This window comes from Misgurnus anguillicaudatus, chromosome 10 (genome assembly GCF_027580225.2).
Source record: "Misgurnus anguillicaudatus chromosome 10, ASM2758022v2, whole genome shotgun sequence".
Classification (NCBI taxonomy): domain Eukaryota; kingdom Metazoa; phylum Chordata; class Actinopteri; order Cypriniformes; family Cobitidae; genus Misgurnus; species Misgurnus anguillicaudatus.
Genome location: NC_073346.2, coordinates 13967426 through 13988435, shown reverse-complemented (window position 1 = coordinate 13988435; position 21010 = coordinate 13967426). Strand labels below are relative to the sequence as shown.

Sequence of the window (21010 nt, the reverse complement as noted above, 5' to 3'; positions counted from 1 at the left end):
GGGTAAAAATAAACGCCAACATTATAAACTCCATTTCCCATAATTCCTATCGTTTAGCGTTACATTAACCAATTATATCTCACTTACGTGATGACGTCGTCTAGAGCGACAGAAGATTTTCAAGATGGTGCTTGAAAGTACTATGGTCTGGTAAGAGAAATGACTTTATATCTCTTTTAAACATCATCAATAACTTGATAAGCATGTTATATATGAAGTATCACGCAAACGCGTAGTCAAATTTTGTATTTCGTGTATTGAGAGAGACGTTGTGATGAACACAGAAGGACATAGATGTTATTTTCCTTAGTCATGATAAACATTCAGCCTGTTCAGTTTCCTTTTGTTGTCATTTAATGTTATGTAAACGTAAGATAAAACGTCATACATCAAATATATGGTATTATTTGTATCGTTAATTTCGGTTTTGATCTTTGATTTGGTTTAATTGTTAGAAACTCGGATTCAAAGTGTTTTGTCTCGCGAAAAATTACTATAATAAATGCTTTAGCTGGATTAATTGACAATATCTGTATTTGAACTAATAAATAAAACCTGAACTTACAGTAACGTTACAACATTACATTTTCTTAACATCATTGGTATTTGTCAAGAAATGTTTTAGTAAGCACCATCAGACAGACCGCGTAAAAGCTGTTTATGGCTTAAAAATGAGCTTCTCCCCTTGTTTTTTTATTATTTTAGTGTGGACAACAGTGAATACATGCGCAATGGAGACTTCTTACCCACCAGACTTCAGGCCCAACAAGATGCTGTTAACATTATCTGCCACTCAAAAACTCGCAGTAACCCAGAAAACAACGTGGGACTCATCACTATGGCCAAGTAGGCTGAAGATTATTTGATTCTGTTTGGGATATATTGTAAAATAAAACAAAAAAATAGATGTATTGTGTATGTATGTGTGTTTTAGTAACTGTGAGGTCTTGACCACCCTGACCCCTGACACTGGGAGGATTCTGTCAAAACTTCATGCTGTTCAGCCCAAAGGAGTTATTTGCTTCTGTACTGGCATCAGAGTTGCACATGTGAGTATACACACACACACACACACACACACACACACACACACACATATGTGGTTTATGTAGACATTATGGTTTTAATACTGTATATTCTATCCCCTAACCCAACACAGTAACCTACCCTCGTAGAAAATCTTTGACATTTTTTTATTTATAAAAAAAAACTATGTAGTATGTTTTTTTTAGCCATTTGGTTTTTCGAAGACACATGTTATTAAACACATTTCTGTATAACACATGTAAACCACATATACCAGTACACACACACACACACACAAACACAAGAAAAAATCTTTAAGTTACCATGAAATCAAAGAATATGTTAACCTTAAAGAACACCAATGGTCCGATTCACAATTTTACATTTCCTTTGGTGTGCAAGTGTGTATTAGTAAATGTTAACGCTATGCAAAAGGTATAAATCCCAAACTAAACGATGACGTCAGTTATCATCTCCAACTTAAATCTCTTTCTTGTACTACAATAAACACACGGATTGAAGGCAACAGTTTACTTCCTGGGATTGGTTGGTGATGTAGACATGACCGACATTATCATAATTCCTTCTGCTTCGGACTCACAGCCTGTAAGTTAACTCCTGTTAGCATTGCAATGTGACCAAATCTTTTAAACATGGTAAGGAGTGTCACATTTCTGGCTGACGTCAGAGGTATTCACAATGCACACATTAGCTGGCCAATCAGGGATACAGAACTTTTCAAATCTGTGCTTTCAGGAAGAGAGTAAAATCTGAAGCTAAAAATGTATGGTATGTGTAAAATAATAAAGCAATAAGCCCCAAGAAGCAGTGGGTTACCTGTGCATTTCTCCGCTCCGCATCGTGCCTAACAACCCCCACCGCCAAACAAAGTAGTTTCTCAGAATCAAGTGTGGCTGAAACAGGGCGCAATTCACAACCAACACAGACGCAGCAAAGACAATATAATGAAAAAATTATTAAAGACTGCAGTGTTTATTTTCATAAATCAACATTCATCTAATTTATACATTAACATTTATATCGTGCAACTGTTGTGATGATCAAATATGCTTGGAAGCATGCTTAACTCTTTCCCCGTCAGCGTTTTTTTAAGTTGCCACCCAGTTTTAGTTTAATGCCTTCCAGAAAAATTATCTTCTTTAAATAAACATAAAATATATCAAATGAAAGAACAGACCCTCCGCTTTCAAACAACACAACAAAAACGTCTCAAATTTTCAGCTAAAAGCGGAGATTATTCCATTTTTGTGAAGAACTTTTGTAAGATATCAGATTCAGAGCCATGATCAAAACTTAGTGTTTTTTTGTGTTGAGTGAATGCGTCAGTGTTTAAGTTGGGTAAGATCGCCACCTAGTGGATTATAGTGGGTATGTGGATTTGCAGTAGAAACTCCTCAGAGAACGTTTTTTCTTTATTGACGAGATAACTCAACAATATTTATTGACATTTATCTGGATATCGCCATTAATTGTGCAAATGTAGAAAAATTAAAATATGATTAAAGACTGTGATGTTTATTTTCATAAATCAGTACGTAGCAAACGTGGCTGCCAGTTTTATAATACACATTTTATTATACCACAAAATAACATTGTTTTTTTAAGCAATGAAATAGGTTCTCTTTAACAATATCTAAATACCAAGATGCTCCAAAACATTGACAAAATTCTAATTAAAAAGATAAACATGCGGTCTCTAATGTCCGCCAATATGGATCAATGATTTTTATGACATCATTTTGCACTTCAGCTACTGATCAGGTTCCAGGCTGTGAGGTAAATGCTGTTTCATATGGGGGAAAAGACACTTAATATCTCCCACCCTAAATTCCTGTTCCAATGGAAATTAAATCAATGTGGCAAACAAACTTAAGTGGGTCTTAAGATTAAAAATGCATAAATGGATGCATAACATAACAGCAGGGCCTCAACACAGTTAATGTGAACTGTTAAAATTATTACAGACATTTATAAAAGAAACTTCATTGCTAATTAAGTTACTAAAATTGCAACTCTTCCCTCTCTTTATTCCTTCTTCTTGTTCCCATCACATCTGGCATTAAAACACAGACAAGGAAAGAACCATAAGATGAGGATCATTGCCTTTGTTGGAAGCCCTGTTGAAGACCAGGATAAAGACGTGAATACATTTTTTATTTTATTATAGATAGTTAAACAAATCTTATAAATGCAAAGCATGGTATGAGATGCATTGCAACAGGCCAAGTTGTCCATGCATGTTTACAAAACGATGCAAAAATTCATCATGTGTGAATGGCCTATACATTTGCTCATCTGTGTCTGTTTTCTGTCTCGCATCAGTTGGTGAAGATGGCAAAGCGTCTGAAGAAAGAGAAAGTAAACGTAGACATCATTAACTTTGGGGAGGAGGTAAGTGTAATTCTGCATGAATATAGTTCATCACATTTAGTGCATTTTTTATTTATTCAAATGTTCTAAAATTTAGTTTTGTCTCCGTCACTTACTGTGCAGGAGGTGAACACGGATAAGCTGACTTTGTTTGTAAACACCCTAAATGGAAAGGAAGGGACAGGCTCTCACCTGGTAACGGTGCCACCGGGCCCGAGCCTGGCAGACGCTCTCATGTCTTCTCCCATCATGGCTGGTGAGGGCGGTGCCATTATAGGCTTGGGTCCCAGTGACTTTGAGTTTGGAGTGGATCCCAGTGCTGACCCTGAGCTTGCGCTGGTGGGTATCACACAGCTTTTATAAGACGAACATCTACAACACCTAGGCGTATTTCTTTCATTAAAAACATTTCTTGTGCAGGCTCTCCGCGTCTCGATGGAGGAACAGAGACAGCGGCAGGAGGAGGAGGCACGCAGGGTAGCCGTGGCCTCTGCTGCGGAGGCAGGAGTCTCATCACCTACTGCAGATGGTGAGAGATGGTTTAACTGTAGATAAGTATTGTCCAATGGTAAAATCTTGTTAATGGTGTGTCAAGGGGGTCACTTGACTTGTTGGTAGAGTAATTTGAGACGTCTACACGTGTATTAATAATATCTTCTGTACTTTTGTCAGAGTCTGAAAGTGCTCTGCTGAAGATGTCTACAGCTCCTGCCCTTCCTGATTTCAGCCGCATGACGGAGGATGAGCAGATTGCATATGCTCTACAGATGTCCATGCAAGGAGGAGGTCGGTCTCTTATATTTTTACTTAAAGGCGGAGTGGAGTGCACAATGTTTGAAAAACGCTTTGGAAAAGGGAGTCGGGCCGACTACCAAAACACACTTGTAGCCAATCAGCAGTAAGGGGCGTGTCTACTAACCGACATCCTTGCTGGGGTTGCGTATGTGTAGGGCAGGTCTTTCAAAAGAAGGTCCAGATTCTATTGGGGTAAGGGCGTGTTTGTTTAGGTGACTTCAAATGTTAACATTGGCTTTCAAACATTGTGCACTCCGCTTTAATTTTTTCACCCATTTTTTTTTTTATATTAACACAAATGTTTGTCTTTTTGTGTGCAGAGTTTGGATCTTCAGAGGTCATGGATGTGGACGCAGGTGCAGCAGCAGACACTGAGACTGCTAAGGTGTGTTTTACTGTATGTCATTTGTGTCTTCTTCACGGGTCCAATTAGATCCGAAAACCCGAGGTCCGACCTGAGACCCAAGGAGGTTCGGGTCTAAAAGTTTCACATGTGCTTCGGACATGGGTCGGGTATAATAATAGCGGCATCGGTTCTCGGTAGGGGTTGAACGACTTCAAATTATTTAAAGTCGACTGTTATGACATCAAAGTCTAGTTGACGTCGACTAGGCATTGATGTCAATCATACAAAACAAGAGAGATGGGACTGCTTTGCAACATGCCACAATTTATTAGCAGAACATTAATACAGATGCTGATTATACAGCTTATGTTGCAACTTAAATTAAAAAAATTATAAAGCTCCTATGTTGAAACTTAACTTAACAATGCAACAATAACTCCCGTTTTAGAGCATTTTTTACCGTTGCATGTCGGCATAACAATGCTAAAATTATACAGCTCCAATGTTGCAACTTAATGTTAACAATGCAACAATAAATCAAAAAATTATAGTGATCAACACGACTAGTCGACGTCAGGCTTAAAGCGTCACGACATTGCATTAAGGTCGACTAGTTGGTTCAACCCCTAGTTCTCGGGTAATTTAAAATGTATGTTTTTTTGCAGAAAGGACCCGAACTATATCTTGCATCGTGTGTGCATCGAGTGTCAATTAATTTAGTCAGAAAACAAAGAAAAGTAAATAGAGCAGCGGGCGAAATTTGATGCGAGGCCAACATGGTTTCTATCTCTCTGTCTGACTGGTGCGTGCAGGGATGCTGTTTACATTCAGGTCCAGTTAGGTTAAAAATATTCCCACTGGGTTGGACTCGGGTCTAGCCTGGGTGCCAGCCGATCTTAGCCCCGCCAACAACATTTTGAGAACAGGAAGATCGGTCTGGGGTTTCTCCGTTGAGGAGCTACTATGCTAGACCCAAAGCTGGTCGAACCAATCAAATTTTCAGGGCGGGCTTTATATGATGATGGACAAATAATCAACAGTAACGTAATGAACCATGTCACCAATGAGCGCATGTTTTGAATCTGTTGACAACGAAATGGCTGCCGCTGTAGAATTCAGATGTGAGGATTCTGACATTGAGTCTGTTCTAAAAGATATCGACAGAGCATTGATTTTAAAAGAGGAACAGAGAGACGCGAGCAAGGCATTTGTTGATGTTTTTGGTGTCCTTCCTACGGGATTTGGCAAAAGTTGGTCGCAACTGAAATGGGTATCATGGCGATGCAACTCGGCGTGCATGACGAGATGGATATAAAGTTAATTAGTGGTTGTTGGCAGCTTTTTTTCGGAAGCCCGGAATCGTGGTTGCTGAATAAGTGGAGGGACGTACTAGGCTCCAATATTTTCAAGCCAACGTAATGGATATCGTCGTGGATGAAGTTCACCTAACGTACAAATGGTAAGAGATAGTCTTACTGTATGACTTAGTAAATACTAAATGTTGTAAACATAGTAGGTGTTGATGTACGTTCGCTAACTCAGACTTAGTATAATCACAATGTTAGTGTCATTGTAGCGAAATAACTAGCAGTTCGGTTAGGCTGCAAAAGACGTAATGTCAACATAAGTCACACACTCCGTTGCTCTGATTGGTCGTAGGTCTATCCAATTGAGTGCAGAGGCATTTTTTGGTTGAGACACACCTCATAATTATAGCTCAATGGAGCGGTATCATACTCAAATTCTGACTAGAATTGAGTATGACAACGTCAGGCTAACTCGGGTCTAATTTTCTTGGGTTTTTCTGCGGTCTTTCTTTAAAAAATAATATGTATGCACGTTGGGTTCAGGTAAAAACTGATTTGGGTCGGGTACATTTCTTTGGACTCGAGAAGGCCTCTAGTGTCCACAAAAGATCTGATCTGCTGTGGTTTTAGATAGAGGTTCAGAATTCATCTACATTCCCAAATAATTGGTTTCTAGGATATTTTACATCATTGGCATGCAGGTAGCCGCTATCAATATGCGGTAGACTCCCGGAACGTCTGGGAGAAGTGTGATGCATGCCAAGAAGAATATTGTCGACTGTAATTAATTACATGATAATTATGTACTACCTTTAACTGCTGGTTGGATTAATTATCCATATTCCATTTAAAGCAAGAAAATAAAAGTTTCTTTCTCTCTATGTGCGTATTCTGTAGGAGGAGGAGGATTATGACGTGATGCAGGATCCAGAGTTTTTGCAGAGTGTGCTGGAGAATCTTCCAGGAGTCGACCCCAGCAACGAGGCCATCCGGAATGCCATGGGCTCCCTCGCATCCCAGAGTAAATCCAAACCGCCTGAGGGAAAGAAAGATGATGAGAAGAAATAAGACGAGATATATCAAGTGAATATCAAGAGCGAATAACATGGGTGAAGGGTTTAAAAGTGCATAAGAAACAATCACGGGATGATAAAATCACATTACTCATAAAATGAAAGTCAATAAACAATAATGTCGAAGTGACAGACTAACTTTTCTAAATAAAAAAATGAAAAAGATGTCTTGCCTGTAATAATGAATGAAACTGTTATTTTTTTTCCTTAAAGTATCATTATGACATTAACATTTAATCTGTAACATTTGAATGGAGCAGAAAAATGCCAAACAACATTACTTCACATAGTAGTATAGTATTCACTTCAGTGTTGTTTGTTTGCTTGATAGATTGTTTTGTCACCCAGCTATATTTTCTGTCTGGTCTTTCAATAACTCTTTGTAAATGTTTCTTTGTCAATTTTGTATAACTGTTAAGTTCCTTTTTAATAAAAGGCTTTGTAATGGTTAAGGAATTATTGAGTATGTGTGTGTGGTGATTATTTAAAGTCAACGTAAACCAGAAGTTGCATCTAACTTCAGTATTCTTACTTATTTTGAGAGAAACTAAATGAGAAAATTAAAAGGTGTTGTATTGATTTAGACATTTCATTCAGAAAGACATTTGGCAGCTGACTGACAGTTGAATGGGCGGGGTTACGAGATAATACGCCCAAAACGTCAAACTGACATCATCAGAGCATAGTGTAGTAATTACCATATAGTATACACTAGTATATGTACTAAAATATACTACAGTGATTTCTTTTCATATGGGATGTACAGTTAAAAAGCTTAATTTCGAAATACTCCCCTTATTTGTCAGAGCAGAGTGTACCGCAGAAAGCTCTGAGCTGTGGGAAGGGGTCGGGCACGGGCGAAGCACGCGTACATTTACATAAACTGATTTATGAAAAACAGCGTGACCGAGGGAAACATAACTATATGTATATGTAAGCGTAAATAAATCCGTGACTGCAGACTGCAGTTCTCTCAGTGTTTTAAACGGAATATATGCGCTCGTACCGATCACGCCTCTCTCGCTCTCTCTCTCTCTCCAACGCGCGCATCTGCGGCACGCGCTCTGGAAATTCTGCATCATCAGCATCATCACCAGTCGGTTGATTCTCCTCTTCAACCTTCAGTCTCAGTCTTTTGTTGATTATACTCGTCGATATTTTCAATCCTCTTTTTTGGCTATCGATTTCATTCCTTCAGCGAGGCTTCCTGAAACAGCTGCATAGAGAATGTGAGTATTGTCATCATCACTATTCGCTACAATTCATAATTTAAACTCGGGGTTGTTTACACACTTATAATAATATAATAATAACTTTGCCAGCCGTGTCTTATATTTGTATGGATGTGTTTTAGATGATCTGAAACTGGTTCTTCAAAAACATATTGTGGGGTCTCTTACAGTAGCATCATAGCTTGTCACGATTAAATGATTTGTAAAATATATATGGGTTGTATTGAGGTTGTCTGCATGCTCTGTGCTTGGCCTATATAAAGTCCAGTGTTAGATTCCATTTTTGTCAATAGATTATAAAATTTTGTTATCTTTGTCAATTTTGAATAAATGCATAAAAATGTTTTCTTATCATTTCATGTATCATCTATTAAAAATTCAATTAACCACCATGTAAGACCTAAGCATCATTTGTTTAAATGCAAAAAATGGGTCAGGTTATTTTTCAACATTATGTACTGGACTCCCTCAAATCTTTTAGGAAGGCATACAGGACTTGTGCACCATTGAGCAAATTTAGATTTGGTGCCTCTGTGTCTGTAAATTACTTTCAATCTTATGAGAGAATGCTTTTATAAATCCTCTATGGTGTCATGGATCTCTTTGGATGTTCAGGTCTGCTGCTAATAATGCTAATCCAGCCGGTGGCCCTGGAGGAGATGGGGCACCAGCGGGTCCTCCTGCTCCCCCTCCAAACACCACCAGCAACCGCCGACTACAGCAGACACAAGCACAAGTGGATGAGGTGAGAGTGTGTTTGAATGTGAGATAAAAGCAATATGCAGAAGTTCATATAGCTCAGGGAAGCATTGTTTTAGCATTACGAAGGTCATGGGTTTGATTCCAAAAATGTTATTGTATTGCGACTTTGAATGAAGACGTCTGCAAAATGGATAAATGACTACAACTCAAAACTTTCTGTTTGATAAGTCATTAAATAAAGCTTAAATTTGTCATTTTAAAGGGGACATATCATAAAAATTTGACTTTTTCCATGTTTAAGTGCTGTAATTGGGTACCCAGTGCTTCTATCAACCTGAAAAAATGTAAATAAGATCAACCCAGTAAAAATGGCTCCCCTTGTGATGTCAGAAGGGGATAATACCGCCCTTTAATCTACACTATCCAACCACGGCATTGCCATTTAGTGCAGAGATCAGCTCATTTGCATTTAAAAAGACAAACCCAAAAATGGCACATTTTTGCTCACATTTACATTTAGTGGCAATTTTAACATGCTACAATAAATTATCTATATGGTATATTGAGCTATATGTACTCTGGGGACACTAAAGATTTATTTGACAGCTTAAAAAAGTCTTGTGAAACATCCAATTTAAAGGTTTTTGAGGTGTGGACCAATACTCTAACAATAAGACTATAATTAAGTCAATACTTCATTAATAAATTAATAATAAACAATATAAATACCTATACCTCAAATATGCATCTTCATTCTCCGTTCAGCCATTTGAAACATTTCTTTGGATCACATGCCTATTTATCTCTCTTTTAGGTGGTGGACATCATGCGTGTAAATGTGGATAAAGTTCTTGAGAGGGATCAAAAGCTTTCTGAACTGGACGACCGGGCGGATGCTCTGCAGGCCGGGGCTTCTCAGTTCGAAAGCTGTGCTGCTAAACTGAAGAACAAATACTGGTGGAAAAACTGCAAGATGATGATTTTCTGAAAGCGGAAGATGAAAGGCGTCATACATAATATACACAATTAATAATTAATAGGTATTTACTGCAGTAAAGGACAGTCAGGAGATGTTTACAGTAAATCACAGCCTGGGATTAGGCGAAAGTGAGATACAGTAGGATTAACACACATCAAATAAAATGAAATGATAAGTGCTATCTATAAATGACACAAAGGAAAATGACATAACATGCGTGAGGAAATAGGTCAGTGCTTCCTCATACTCAATGATACGCTCGGCGGTTAAGTTCTGGAGCTGCTGCTGGTGTTCATTTGTGTAAATTTTAGCTTGCGGGTCTTAGTAATGAACAAATGAAAGGATGCAGGGAAACATTGAATGTTGTATCCTGGATGGAAATATGAGATATGTGTTTTACCATGGAGCTATTATTATATCTTATTAAGTGATTATCTGTCAAACTTTTGAATATTCATGAATTTGATTGTGTGATATGAGGGCATTAATGTATAAATGTTTGTTTTCTCTCTTTCAGATGATGATTATAATGGGTGTCATTGGAGTCCTCTTCATTGGAATCATTTTCTGTGAGTTTTTGACTATTTTAAAGAGCTCACATGAAGCATGTGGAGTTTTATACACAGCACATTATTTTCAGACACCTTCTGTTTAGGTTAGTAAGTGTTAGTAGGGTATTATTGTAAACCCTCTGGGGTCTAAGGGGTTTTAGGGCCGTGGAGAAGTTTTGACCTGAACTGACATTTGTGCTCTTTTCAGTTGCCCAAAAACATATAAATGGCAAAAGTCTCATAACACTGTGTTCAGCAAACTGGGCTACAATATTATATGAGCTACATGTATGTACATGTTTGTATTTTTAAGAAATATTTATGCAAGCTAAATTTTTAAGTGACTGATATAAGTCCACAAAACTCATTCGTAACATGTTTTCATCTTTTCAAAACAGGATCTAGTAGTCTAGAGTTTTTTCTTTAAAATGATGTGAAAATCATTCCGCCTACTCATTCACATAAAACAATATATTGATTTACAATTTCAAAGTCACTTTTTGGTTAGGAAGGCAATATGCAAGTAGGCTGGAAAGCTCTTGAATAATTAGTCAATGTATTATAAATCAACACAATTAAAAATAGAACAAATTAATCAATAGTAGAATTTCTATTAATATTTTTATTTTATATTATATAAACTATATAAGATGTTTTCAATGATTTATAAACTTCTGTTTATTTCACTTCTGTAGTGTAAACTGTACAAGCACTTTTATTGGAACCGATACATATATGTGATGTGTTCATCCTGTAAACAAGGGACAACTTATGTTATCTTCAGCACATTTCAGTGCTGTTGCTGTAACATACTAAAGGCTTTGTGCGTTTAGTACTAAAAGACTGGAGCGATGTAACATAAGCTCAATAATTCATTACACTTACTGTGAAGTAGTTTTGCATAGCAGTGCATTATGGGATATATTTCCACTTAACTTACACCTACAGGGTTCCCACGGGTAATGCAATTTCTGAAATATAATGACATTTTAAAATAAAAGGTCTATTCCAGACATTAAAAGTCAGGATTTTATCATTTCTATCAGGGATTTTTGTTTGTTGCTATACATTTTTGTTTGCATTTATCAAAATGTAATCCAGATGTTAAGTTGTGACATAAGCAAAGCCGTTTTTCGGGTCCAAGCCTTCACTGATTTCAAGTGAAACTACAGTTTTAACAACAGTTTATCGGCAACGTTTATTCATTTCATGCATTTAAAGGTGCCAAAGAATACATTGAATTAATCTGTTTAATTATTCTCTGATATTTACATAGAAGGTATGTGGCTTTATTAAGGGCAAAAATGATCTAGAGATGGTTTTACATGTCCATATACAACCCTAGGATTTGCCCTTAGAATGAAAAGGTCTATTATTACCTTATTCTAAAGGGTCATGAATAATAATGTTGAGCTCTGCTCTGATTGGCTGTTTCACAGAGCAGCTCGTTTCAGTAGCTCTCTGTGTGTGTGTAAACAGACCTTATATTTTTGCCTGTACAGAGCTCTTATTATTCATCTGTGCCTATGTAAATACAGTTTTACTTCTACGGCACCTTTAAGCTACATGTTTTATAAACTCACAGTGTCCACTACATTATTAGGCTTACGGCATCTCACACATTGGTTATGAAAATTAAGCTTTTTAGTCAGTGGAAGTGATGGAATTTGAGATTGAGCTTAGAGTGGGAACCCTGCACCTAATATAATCTGTTGTGTATGAAATTATAATCACTACTAAAACCAAATCATTTCATTTCCAGTGTATTTCTTCTCCTGAGCTGATCCACAGGATGAGTATGGGAAATGAGCTCCACCCCTTCTCCTGATCCTTCTCTACTCAAGATCTCAGTCGTCTCACACTTTGGTGTGACTCCTTTTACCTGTACATAGCACATGCATCAATTCTTTTACAATCTCTCTCTTCCTCTCTCTCTCTCTCTCTCTCTCTCCAATCTCTACTCTTTCCAATGAATATACTGCATTATTCAAAACTTATGCAGACACATAGACATTCATACATGACTGCACTCATACAGGCAGACGAGAGAGAGAGAGAGAGAGAGAGAGAGAGAGAGAGAGAGAGAGAGAGAGAGAGAGAGAGAGAGAGAGAGAGAGATTAACTCAGGCTAAGTCAGAGAATTTGTAAATTGATACATACATTATCTCTCCTTGCAGATATAAGCCTATTGCTATTGCCATTAACCTGTACCATGAGCTATCAGTCATCCATTTTGTTCAGAACCTTTATGTGTACTGATGATACAGATTAGGTTGATAGCTTTTTCCAGAAATAACTGCATAGCACAAAAAGTATTAAGATGTAATAATATATTTTTTAGAATTTTTATCAAGCGGAGAAAGTTATAAGTGAAAATAATTTTAATTTTTATTTATTCAGTATTGGCAGGAAAATACATTAAACCCTACAAGGTGTTGGAGGTTACACTTTTACAATAAATGCGTTTCACGATGCCGTAGAAGAACCATTTTTGTCTAAATGGTTTCTAAGGAACCTTTCAATCTGAAGAACCTTCAGAACCTTCTGTTGCACAAAATCAGATTTTTTTTTCAGATTTTTAAAATGTATGAAAGAAATTGTTTTGACTGAATGGTTCTTTGAGGAAAATGTTTCTTTAATGGCATCGCTGTAAAAAACCTTTTAAAGGGGACATATCATGAAAATCTGACTTTTTCAGTGCTATAATTGGGTCCCCCGTGCTTTTATCAACCTAAAAAATGTGAAAAAGATCAACCCTGTAACTTAGTTTTGGTAAACCATTCTCTGCAAGCATGTGAAAAAATAAGTCATTGAAATTTGTCTCCCCTTGTGATGTTAAAAAGAGATAATATCGCCCCTTAATCTGCACTATCCAATCACGGCACTGCCATTTAGTGAGGAGAAAGAAAACATAATTGACAGCACAATTTCATTTCAAAGGACACACCGACATTTTTGCTTACTCCTACAAAGTGGCAATTAACATGCTATGATAAATTATCTATATGATATTTTAAGCTAAAACTTCACGTATGTACTCTGGGGACAGCAAAGATTTATTTTACATCTTAAAAAGTCTTGTGAAATGTCCCCTTTAAGCACCAACAGAGTGCCCCTGTTGTGAAAATCACGTTTTTTTGTTGGTTATATGTCTATGTGGTGTTTTAACATGCTTTAAGACAAAGCATGTGCAAATTTATCATTCAGTCCCATTGCTTAGTATTTCTCCATAAAATTTGAGCTTTGAAATCACTTTGATTTCCTACGTCACAAAAATGTAACCAATCACATCAAGACAGTTAAAAGCGTAGATCAGTAGTTTGAGCCATAGATATTATGGATGGATGCCGCATAGACTCTTGAACGATCACCTCTGCTTCTGTGATTCTCACACCTGTTAACATCACCACTAAAAATGAGTTCATGTATGCTTGTGTGAAACCGGACTTAGCAGTTATGTGTCTGAAATTGCAGAATGTAGCATCTATTTACATGTATATCTATGGTCAGAGCTGCAAAAGATGTTGTGGCGAAGAGTATAGAGTTACATTTGAGCTGTTTTAAAGCATAAAGAAATTACTGTGACAGGAAAAACTTTAACATAAGCTATTATGATGCTCAAGGATGAATTTTAAGTAATAAATACTCAACTACAGGGAGACTTTAAGAGGGAAACTGCTGTTTTTTGACTTGCATAGCAGATTATTCCCACTATTAGACTTGATTTATTTTGTATTGTTAAAACTTCTGTGTAACTGCCTGATTTACAACACAAACCTCATTTTCCTGTTTTGTGGAAAATATTCATCTGGGCACAAGAAATAAATGCTGTCAGCCTGCCGTGATGTACTGAAATGTACCGAATCTACTCAGAAATTTATAATCAGTGCAGTGTGTGATTATAATAATAATTTATACTGCCATGTAATAGACAACTATTGGTTTTACATTCCTGTTTCTGTACACTTTATTATATTTTGTTTTTATATATTATTTCATATTTTGACTATAGATGTCTATTTTTTTTCTCTTGTAAACTCAAATGAGACATAATGTGAAAGTCTATATATGAATGATGCATATACCATGACAAAGTAATTCTGTCTTTTAAAGATCTGACACAAGATCTTTGAAGATATCAGATTTTAAAAAGCATGCCTCTGACACTTAAACTAATGCCAATAAAACCATCAACGTATTTTTATCTGTTTGTGTTTTTATTAAAAAAGGAACACTTAACCAATTAAAAAATCAAATACAACAAAAATGGGAATGTATTTTAAATGTATAGAATAAGTTACGTAATAAATCTTTTCTTGACATTGATCCTTTGAACAAACTTCCAGTGTCTGAATAGAATTAAATACAATTAAATTTACATCCATTTGAAGACTGCTGATGAGAAAAGTAAACCAAATATGACCCATTTCCAAACTTCTTCCAAAATTGACGCTCAGCTCTCTGAAAAGACAAAACAATTTGAAATACAAAACAGATGTCATGAACATTTAACTCCATATACTCTTGTATGTCTGCTAGTTCAAATATATTAATAATTTAAAAACACTTACCTGTACCTTTGAAAGCTTGATACAAAAACACCACAGATATCACTAACATTAATGCAATCGTCCAAAACGCCATTTCTGTTGAATGGAAGTAGTGGATTTAAAAAATATATATATTATAAATATCTTATAGAAGAAAATATTTTTTTCACAGTTATGCTAATAAATGTCACATATTAAAAGCATGTTTAGAAGTATATAAATGCAGGTTTATTATTTTAATGCATATTATTCTACCACATAACTGCATAGTTTTCATTAATGCATAGACATCATCACAGATAACACGATCTTAAAAGTGTCTCTCACCTGGTTCGGGTTTCCCCACAGTCAGTGTGACTTCAGTGGGTATGTCTGAGGTGGAGTGAAAGACCCTGCAGGTGACAACAGTGTCTGGTGGGTGTTCATCAGGTCGTAGGGTGAGATAAGATGAGAGTGAATATGTCCCATCGCTATGCTGTCGATGGCTGGAGAGAGAGGATTCTTTTGAGAAAGAGACGGGCTCTTCATCAGAGGGACGCTGGGATAACCACTCCACCTACAGGAGCACGTCATTCAAATTAAAACTGTTTGATGATAAGTTGTTCACAATTTAAGATGACCTAAAGTAATCCTGTAGTGTTGTTATGGAGGTATGCTGACCGTCACATCCAGAGGATAATAACGCTGACATTCACAGCCGAGTTTTTTGGGTGAGTTGTCTTGAAATGTTAGTTTCTCTTCAGAGAGAGTAACGTGAGGGGGCTCTGAGTGTGAGAAAAGAAAGACAAACATTGCTATGTGAGCTATGCTCCTTGGTTTTAAACATGCATCTTCATGCATTCTTAGTATTTTTGTCGTTTACATAAGTAAAATGACCTAAGATAATAAGTTTTAGTGGGGTAAGAAAAATTTACTTCAATTCAATTTTCAACCTTATTCAAAAAATTGATTCAAGTACATTTTTCTTAACCCACTTTTTGTCTCGTTTTACTAATAACCCGGTAAACTCTGCGGATCCAAAACCGCATTATCTTCACTCTAAAATGTCTGGGTTATTTTTGACCCATAATGGGCAAATATTGGACAGAAGTCATGCCGGGCCAAAAACCACCCCATGCTGGGTCAAAAACGACCCAATGTTTGGTTGTTGTTGTGGAACCATGGGGTATAATAACCCAGCACTTGGGTTAAAATAACCCAGCATGGGGTCATTTTTAACCCAGCACGTGTTCTGTCCAATATTTACCCATTATGGGTAAAAAACAACCCTGACATTTTTATAGTGTTCTTTTATATGTTTTTTACTTTCCTGCGGATCCAAAACAGCAATATCTTCTTTTATAATTTGTCTACAAAGTTATCCGTAAAATAGATCCATGCCCAATTCTGCAAAAATTCTAATTTTACTGCAGAGCATCACATGATTTTTAAAAAAACTCTTTTCCCACCAATTTTAACCCTTTCCTGCGGATCCAAAACCGCATTATCTTCTTTTATAAGTTTTCCACAAAGTTATCCGTAAAATAGAGGAATGCCCAATTCTGCAAAAATTCTAATTTTACTGCAGAGCATCCCATGATTTTTTTATTTTTTAACTCTTTTCCCACCAATTTTAACCCTTTCCTGCGGATCCAAAACCGCATTATCTTCTTTTATGAGTTTTCCACAAAGTTATCCGTAAAATAGAGGCATGCCCAATTCTGCAAAAATTCTAATTTTACTGCAGAGCATCCCATATTTTTTTTAAAAACTCTTTTCCCACCAATTTTAACCCTTTCCTGCGGATCCAAAAACGCAATATTTTCTTTTATAAGTTGTCCACAAAGTTATCCGTAAAATAGAGGGATGCCCAATTCTGCAAAAATTCTAATTTTACTGCAGAGCATCCCATGATTTTTTTATTTTTTAACTCTTTTCCCACCAATTTTAACCATTCCCTGCGGATCCAAAACCGCATTATCTTCTTTTATAAGTTTTCCACAAAGTTATCCGTAAAATAGAGGCATGCCCAATTCTGCAAAAATTCTAATTTTACTGCAGAGCATAGCATGATTTTTTTTAACTCTTTTCCCACCTATTTTAACCCTTTCCTGTGGATCAAACCTCAATATCTTCTTTTATAATTTGTCCACAAAGTTATCCGTAAAATAGAGGCATGCCCAATTCTGCAAAAATTCTAATTTTACTGCAAAGCATTGCATGATTTTTTTAAAAAAAACTTTCCCACCAATTTTAACCCTTTCCTGCGGATTCAAAACCGCAATATCTTCTTTTATAAGTTGTCCACAAAGTTATCCGTAAAATAGAGGCATGCCCAATTCTGCAAAATTAAAATTTTACTGCAGAGGATCCCATGATTTTTTTTTTACATTTTTTAGCTCTTTTCCCACCAATTTTAACCCTTTCCTGCAGATCCAAAACCGCATTATCTTCTTTTATAAGTTGTCCACAAAGTTATCCGTAAAATAGAAGCATGCCCAATTCTGCAAAAATTTTAATTTTACTGCAGAGCATCCTATGATTTTTTTTTATTCATTTCCCACCAATTTAACCCTTTCCTATTTTAACTCTCATTTTCTTCAGCCAGTGCCAGCATTTTTTTTATGATTTTCACAAAAGTTTAATGCCTTTCAGAAAATGTTTGTCTTTAAATATATAAACATACAATATATCAAATGAAAAAAACAGACCCTATGCTTTCAAACAAAAAAGTTTCATCCTATCATTTGATCTCTTTTTATCACCGCTCAAATACAGGTAGGTTTCTTAAAAATTACAACATTTTGAGCAAAAAGCTGAGATAATAATTGCATTTTTGCAAATGACTTTTGTTAGAGATCAGATTCAGAGCAATGATCAAAACATACACAAACAATGTTTTTGGCCTAAGTGGATTCTTCCATGTTTTATAAGATGGGTAAGCTTGCCACCTAGTGAAAAATAGCAGAAATATGGATTGCCGTAAAAACTTGTAATTGGCAAGGAAGCGTTTTCTTTTAAAGGATGAGTTTACTCGTCAATGGCGGAGAAAGAGAAATATTTTTACTTGAAAGCAAGACAAAAGTACAAAGAAAATATTTTGCTGTGTATTTTGCAGAAGAGACTCACGTGTAATGTGCAGTTGGACGACCTGCTGCGTCTGAAACTCCCCAGAACCAACAGTGCAAATGTATGTGCCTTCATCCGAGACCTTTAACCTCCTAAGAGACAGAGATGCATTACCGTCCCTTACCAGCAGATCTGCTTCTGCGCTCGTATCTTCTCTCTCCACCAACACTACAATGTACAAAAATAATCTGACGTTTAATATTCACAGAAATAATTAAGGGTATATTTACTGAACCCATCATGTTAATTATTATACTTTTCACTTACCATCTGATCCCACTTCTGCCTCCATCTCTCTCGCTTTCATATCAAGGACTTTACGCCCATTTCCTCTGTGCTGTAGACGCCACTCGAGTGCCACATCCTGCCCGAGTGTTGAGTCTTTCTGTCTAAAGCCACAGTCTAACAATGCATCTCCTCCTATAGGAGCCACGATGGATGGTACGCGCGAGAACACCACAAATACAACTGGGCAGAGTAGTTAAGAAATCGAGTGGGAAAGAGAGAAACAGATTTTAAAAAGATAAAGAGCAAATCATTGTAAAATCAGATAAATGGGGTGTCCACATAATGCTCATATTTTGATGGTATAATTTATTTCTCAGGGGTCATGAAAAGCAAATACAGTACAAATCCTGACATAATTTTTGTCCACTACTGTATATGGTCAAACGCAATATTGTTATAAACATATATACCCTCCGTCAGCAACGTTCCTGTTGTGCTGAGGGCCAGGTTGAGTTTACTCTGCATTAGTGGAGGATCTGCTGTCTCGCTGCTTGAGGTTTGTAGCACCAGAGTGAGGCTGAGACCCGCCCCTTCCAGCTGAACTGAGCCAATGAAATGAGCAGGTAGAGAATCTGGATCAGCACCACGAGGAACATACCGGCTGATCTCACACGCTATATTCTGTTCATTACAATCGCTGTGAAGAAGAGAATCTGCATCAGGAATCTGAATAGATGGCACTGTGGATGAGAATCAGTAGAGATGTTATAGTATGCATGCTATGTCACTCACTATACACTAAAGAGATAGCACTTACACATCAACTCAAAGATGAGATCATCAGCACTGGGTGTTTCAGGGGGGTTATATGGGGTCACGAGCTCTGGTGACAAACCATCGTTTCCAACAAGATCTCTGAAGACGAGAGTGGATGGAGTGCGCTGAAACATCGCCCCGCCCATCATGCCTCCCATCCCGCCCCCCTCCTCGATCAGAGAGCAGGACAAAACTACATCAGCCCCGTGCAGCCCTGTGAACACACGACAATACATTCATTTTAACAGCAAATGTAACATAATAGCCTATGTTATACTGTATATACTGTGTATTTCATTTATATTTTTATGTGCTTAATTTTCTTCTTCTTTTATGTAAAGCTGCTTTGAATCAATTTAAATATAACGCTATATACATACATTTGACATGACTTGACAGCAGAGGGCGCGCGATCGCAGCAAACAAACCGAAAGACAAACCGAAACCAAAACGTCCATTTACACGTTAAAAATAAATAAACAATATGTAGATATTGTACTGCAAAATAAATTCATAAAACATATGTGCAAAAATATGCAAGCATCTCGACTGAAATCAACATACACGGCACGAATTAACATCCATAACTCACCATATATCAACGACAGGATGTAGGTGGAGGTAACGAGGATTTTAAACATCACCGAGCTGTTCCTAAACAACAAATCAATTGGCTTATTGTCACTTATAATGTTTCTATGTTTAGATTAATGCGAGCATATTTTACTCAAAGCCATGAAACAGCTCTAAACCAGCCAAAACCAGCGCCGTCTTTCATTCGCAAAGCGAAATACTTTCACTTTTGATTAAAATAATTCTTCCTCATTGGAAGATTCAAAATAAGAGTAAGATTTTTACTCTTGTATATAAATATTTTAACAAATGTTTCGTTATTCTGGTATTTGATAATATTTTTTCTTATTGAAAATGAACATTGAACAAACCCATCCATCTCTTTACGTTAGACCACCCCTGCTGAAAAAAAACAATAAAACCATTAAAAAAAATTCTAATGGTTTCCATTAAAATACCAATAGGAATCATTAGCTTTTACCATTAAAACCACTACACTGTAGTGTGTTTTGGGCCATATTCCATTAGAACCAATACATAGAACCAATACATACCATTAGAGACCAACAAAAACCAGTACACTGTAGTGTGTTTTGGGCCATATTTCATTAGAACCAATAAACTTCCCAATAAAACCAATAGAATTTTCTGTAATGGTTTTATTGTTTTTTTCAGCAGGGCACCTTACAGTATATTCTGCATCATCGTGTCCTACATATATGAACACAGCAGTATACTTTACTTTATTTATTTAATTATAATAATAATAATAATAATAATAATAATAATACGAATAACTATATAATATAATAATATAAATGTTTTCTTTATATAAAACAAGAATGCCACACAGATAATTGACAAATAACATACAATCAGATAACTAACATCAATCATTAAAAAAAATGCTCATACAACCAACAAACAAGTATTTTAAAGCAGAGGAGCAGAAAGGGACAGATGTAATTTTAAAACAAGGTGAATAGGTTAATTTTTAAGTTGAGACTTAACTTTGGTCAGTTGCATATACATACTTGCTAAGTTAAGATTGTCTGTTGAACTAGCAATTAGATCTAATCAGTCTTACTTTTCTGTTTCAAATATGACCAGTCTACATTTATATGTAACTGACTTATAAAGCTATGATCGATCTTAAAGAAAACAAATAGTTGACTAACTTGTAAGACTAGTTGCAGCAACTGGCCACTGTAGAGAGAAGGAAGCATGAAGATCTTGGGGAGCTTATTTCATTGTTAAAGCTCGTAACTCAGCTAAATATGGAGGTACAATGCCATAACAGGTCTTATAAACCAGTACTAGGAGTTTTAACTGA

General features: G+C 36.3%; 3 protein-coding genes across 4 annotated transcripts; 2 read left to right on the top strand and 1 right to left on the bottom strand.

Annotated features, from left to right (window-relative positions):
* The first annotated feature begins 31 nt into the window (after positions 1-31).
* Positions 32-7394, top strand: psmd4b (proteasome 26S subunit ubiquitin receptor, non-ATPase 4b). The gene is made up of 10 exons (XM_055209586.2): positions 32-150; positions 706-846; positions 935-1049; positions 3101-3187; positions 3370-3438; positions 3541-3756; positions 3838-3946; positions 4090-4203; positions 4533-4597; positions 6763-7394. The coding sequence occupies exons 1-10, from the start codon at positions 125-127 to the stop codon at positions 6931-6933; spliced, it is 1113 nt and encodes a 370-aa protein (XP_055065561.2). The 5' UTR covers positions 32-124; the 3' UTR covers positions 6934-7394.
* Positions 7395-7960: 566 nt separating this feature from the next.
* On the top strand, positions 7961-14601 carry vamp1b (vesicle associated membrane protein 1b). Its single transcript, XM_073871915.1, has 5 exons — positions 7961-8167; positions 8786-8915; positions 9687-9854; positions 10378-10420; positions 12165-14601. Coding segments are annotated over exons 1-5 (360 nt in total). The 5' UTR covers positions 7961-8165; the 3' UTR covers positions 12182-14601.
* tapbpl (TAP binding protein like) lies at positions 14599-19929 on the bottom strand. Of its 2 annotated transcripts, none has more exons than XM_055211803.2 (9): positions 19697-19929; positions 19106-19318; positions 18759-19028; positions 18328-18528; positions 18061-18228; positions 15613-15716; positions 15280-15508; positions 14980-15048; positions 14599-14863 (listed from the first exon to the last, which is right to left on the bottom strand). In XM_055211803.2, exons 1-9 carry the CDS (start codon positions 19743-19745, stop codon positions 14856-14858), a joined length of 1311 nt encoding a protein of 436 aa, XP_055067778.2. In that variant the 5' UTR covers positions 19746-19929; the 3' UTR covers positions 14599-14855. The 2 variants fall into 2 exon arrangements, with proteins under 2 accessions (XP_055067778.2, XP_055067776.2); XM_055211801.2 differs by having other exon boundaries at positions 14974-15048; positions 19697-19928.
* Positions 19930-21010: the final 1081 nt, after the last annotated feature.

Excerpts from the sequence above, each read along its gene's own strand:
- psmd4b (XM_055209586.2), top strand. The coding sequence starts at position 125 with ATGGTGCTTGAAAGTACTATGGTCTG. Across the intron at positions 151-705 it reads CTTGAAAGTACTATGGTCTG|TGTGGACAACAGTGAATACA; the intron begins GTAAGAGAAATG and ends TTATTATTTTAG. Across the intron at positions 1,050-3,100 it reads CTGGCATCAGAGTTGCACAT|CTGGCATTAAAACACAGACA; the intron begins GTGAGTATACAC and ends TTCCCATCACAT.
- vamp1b (XM_073871915.1), top strand. Across the intron at positions 8,916-9,686 it reads CACAAGCACAAGTGGATGAG|GTGGTGGACATCATGCGTGT; the intron begins GTGAGAGTGTGT and ends TCTCTCTTTTAG. Across the intron at positions 9,855-10,377 it reads AAAACTGCAAGATGATGATT|ATAATGGGTGTCATTGGAGT; the intron begins TTCTGAAAGCGG and ends CAGATGATGATT.
- tapbpl (XM_055211801.2), bottom strand. The coding sequence starts at position 19,745 with ATGTTTAAAATCCTCGTTACCTCCACCTACATCCTGTCGTTGATATAT. Across the intron at positions 18,229-18,327 it reads GGCAGAAGTGGGATCAGATG|TGTTGGTGGAGAGAGAAGAT; the intron begins GTAAGTGAAAAG and ends TGTACATTGTAG. Across the intron at positions 15,509-15,612 it reads ATTATCCTCTGGATGTGACG|GTGGAGTGGTTATCCCAGCG; the intron begins GTCAGCATACCT and ends GTGCTCCTGTAG.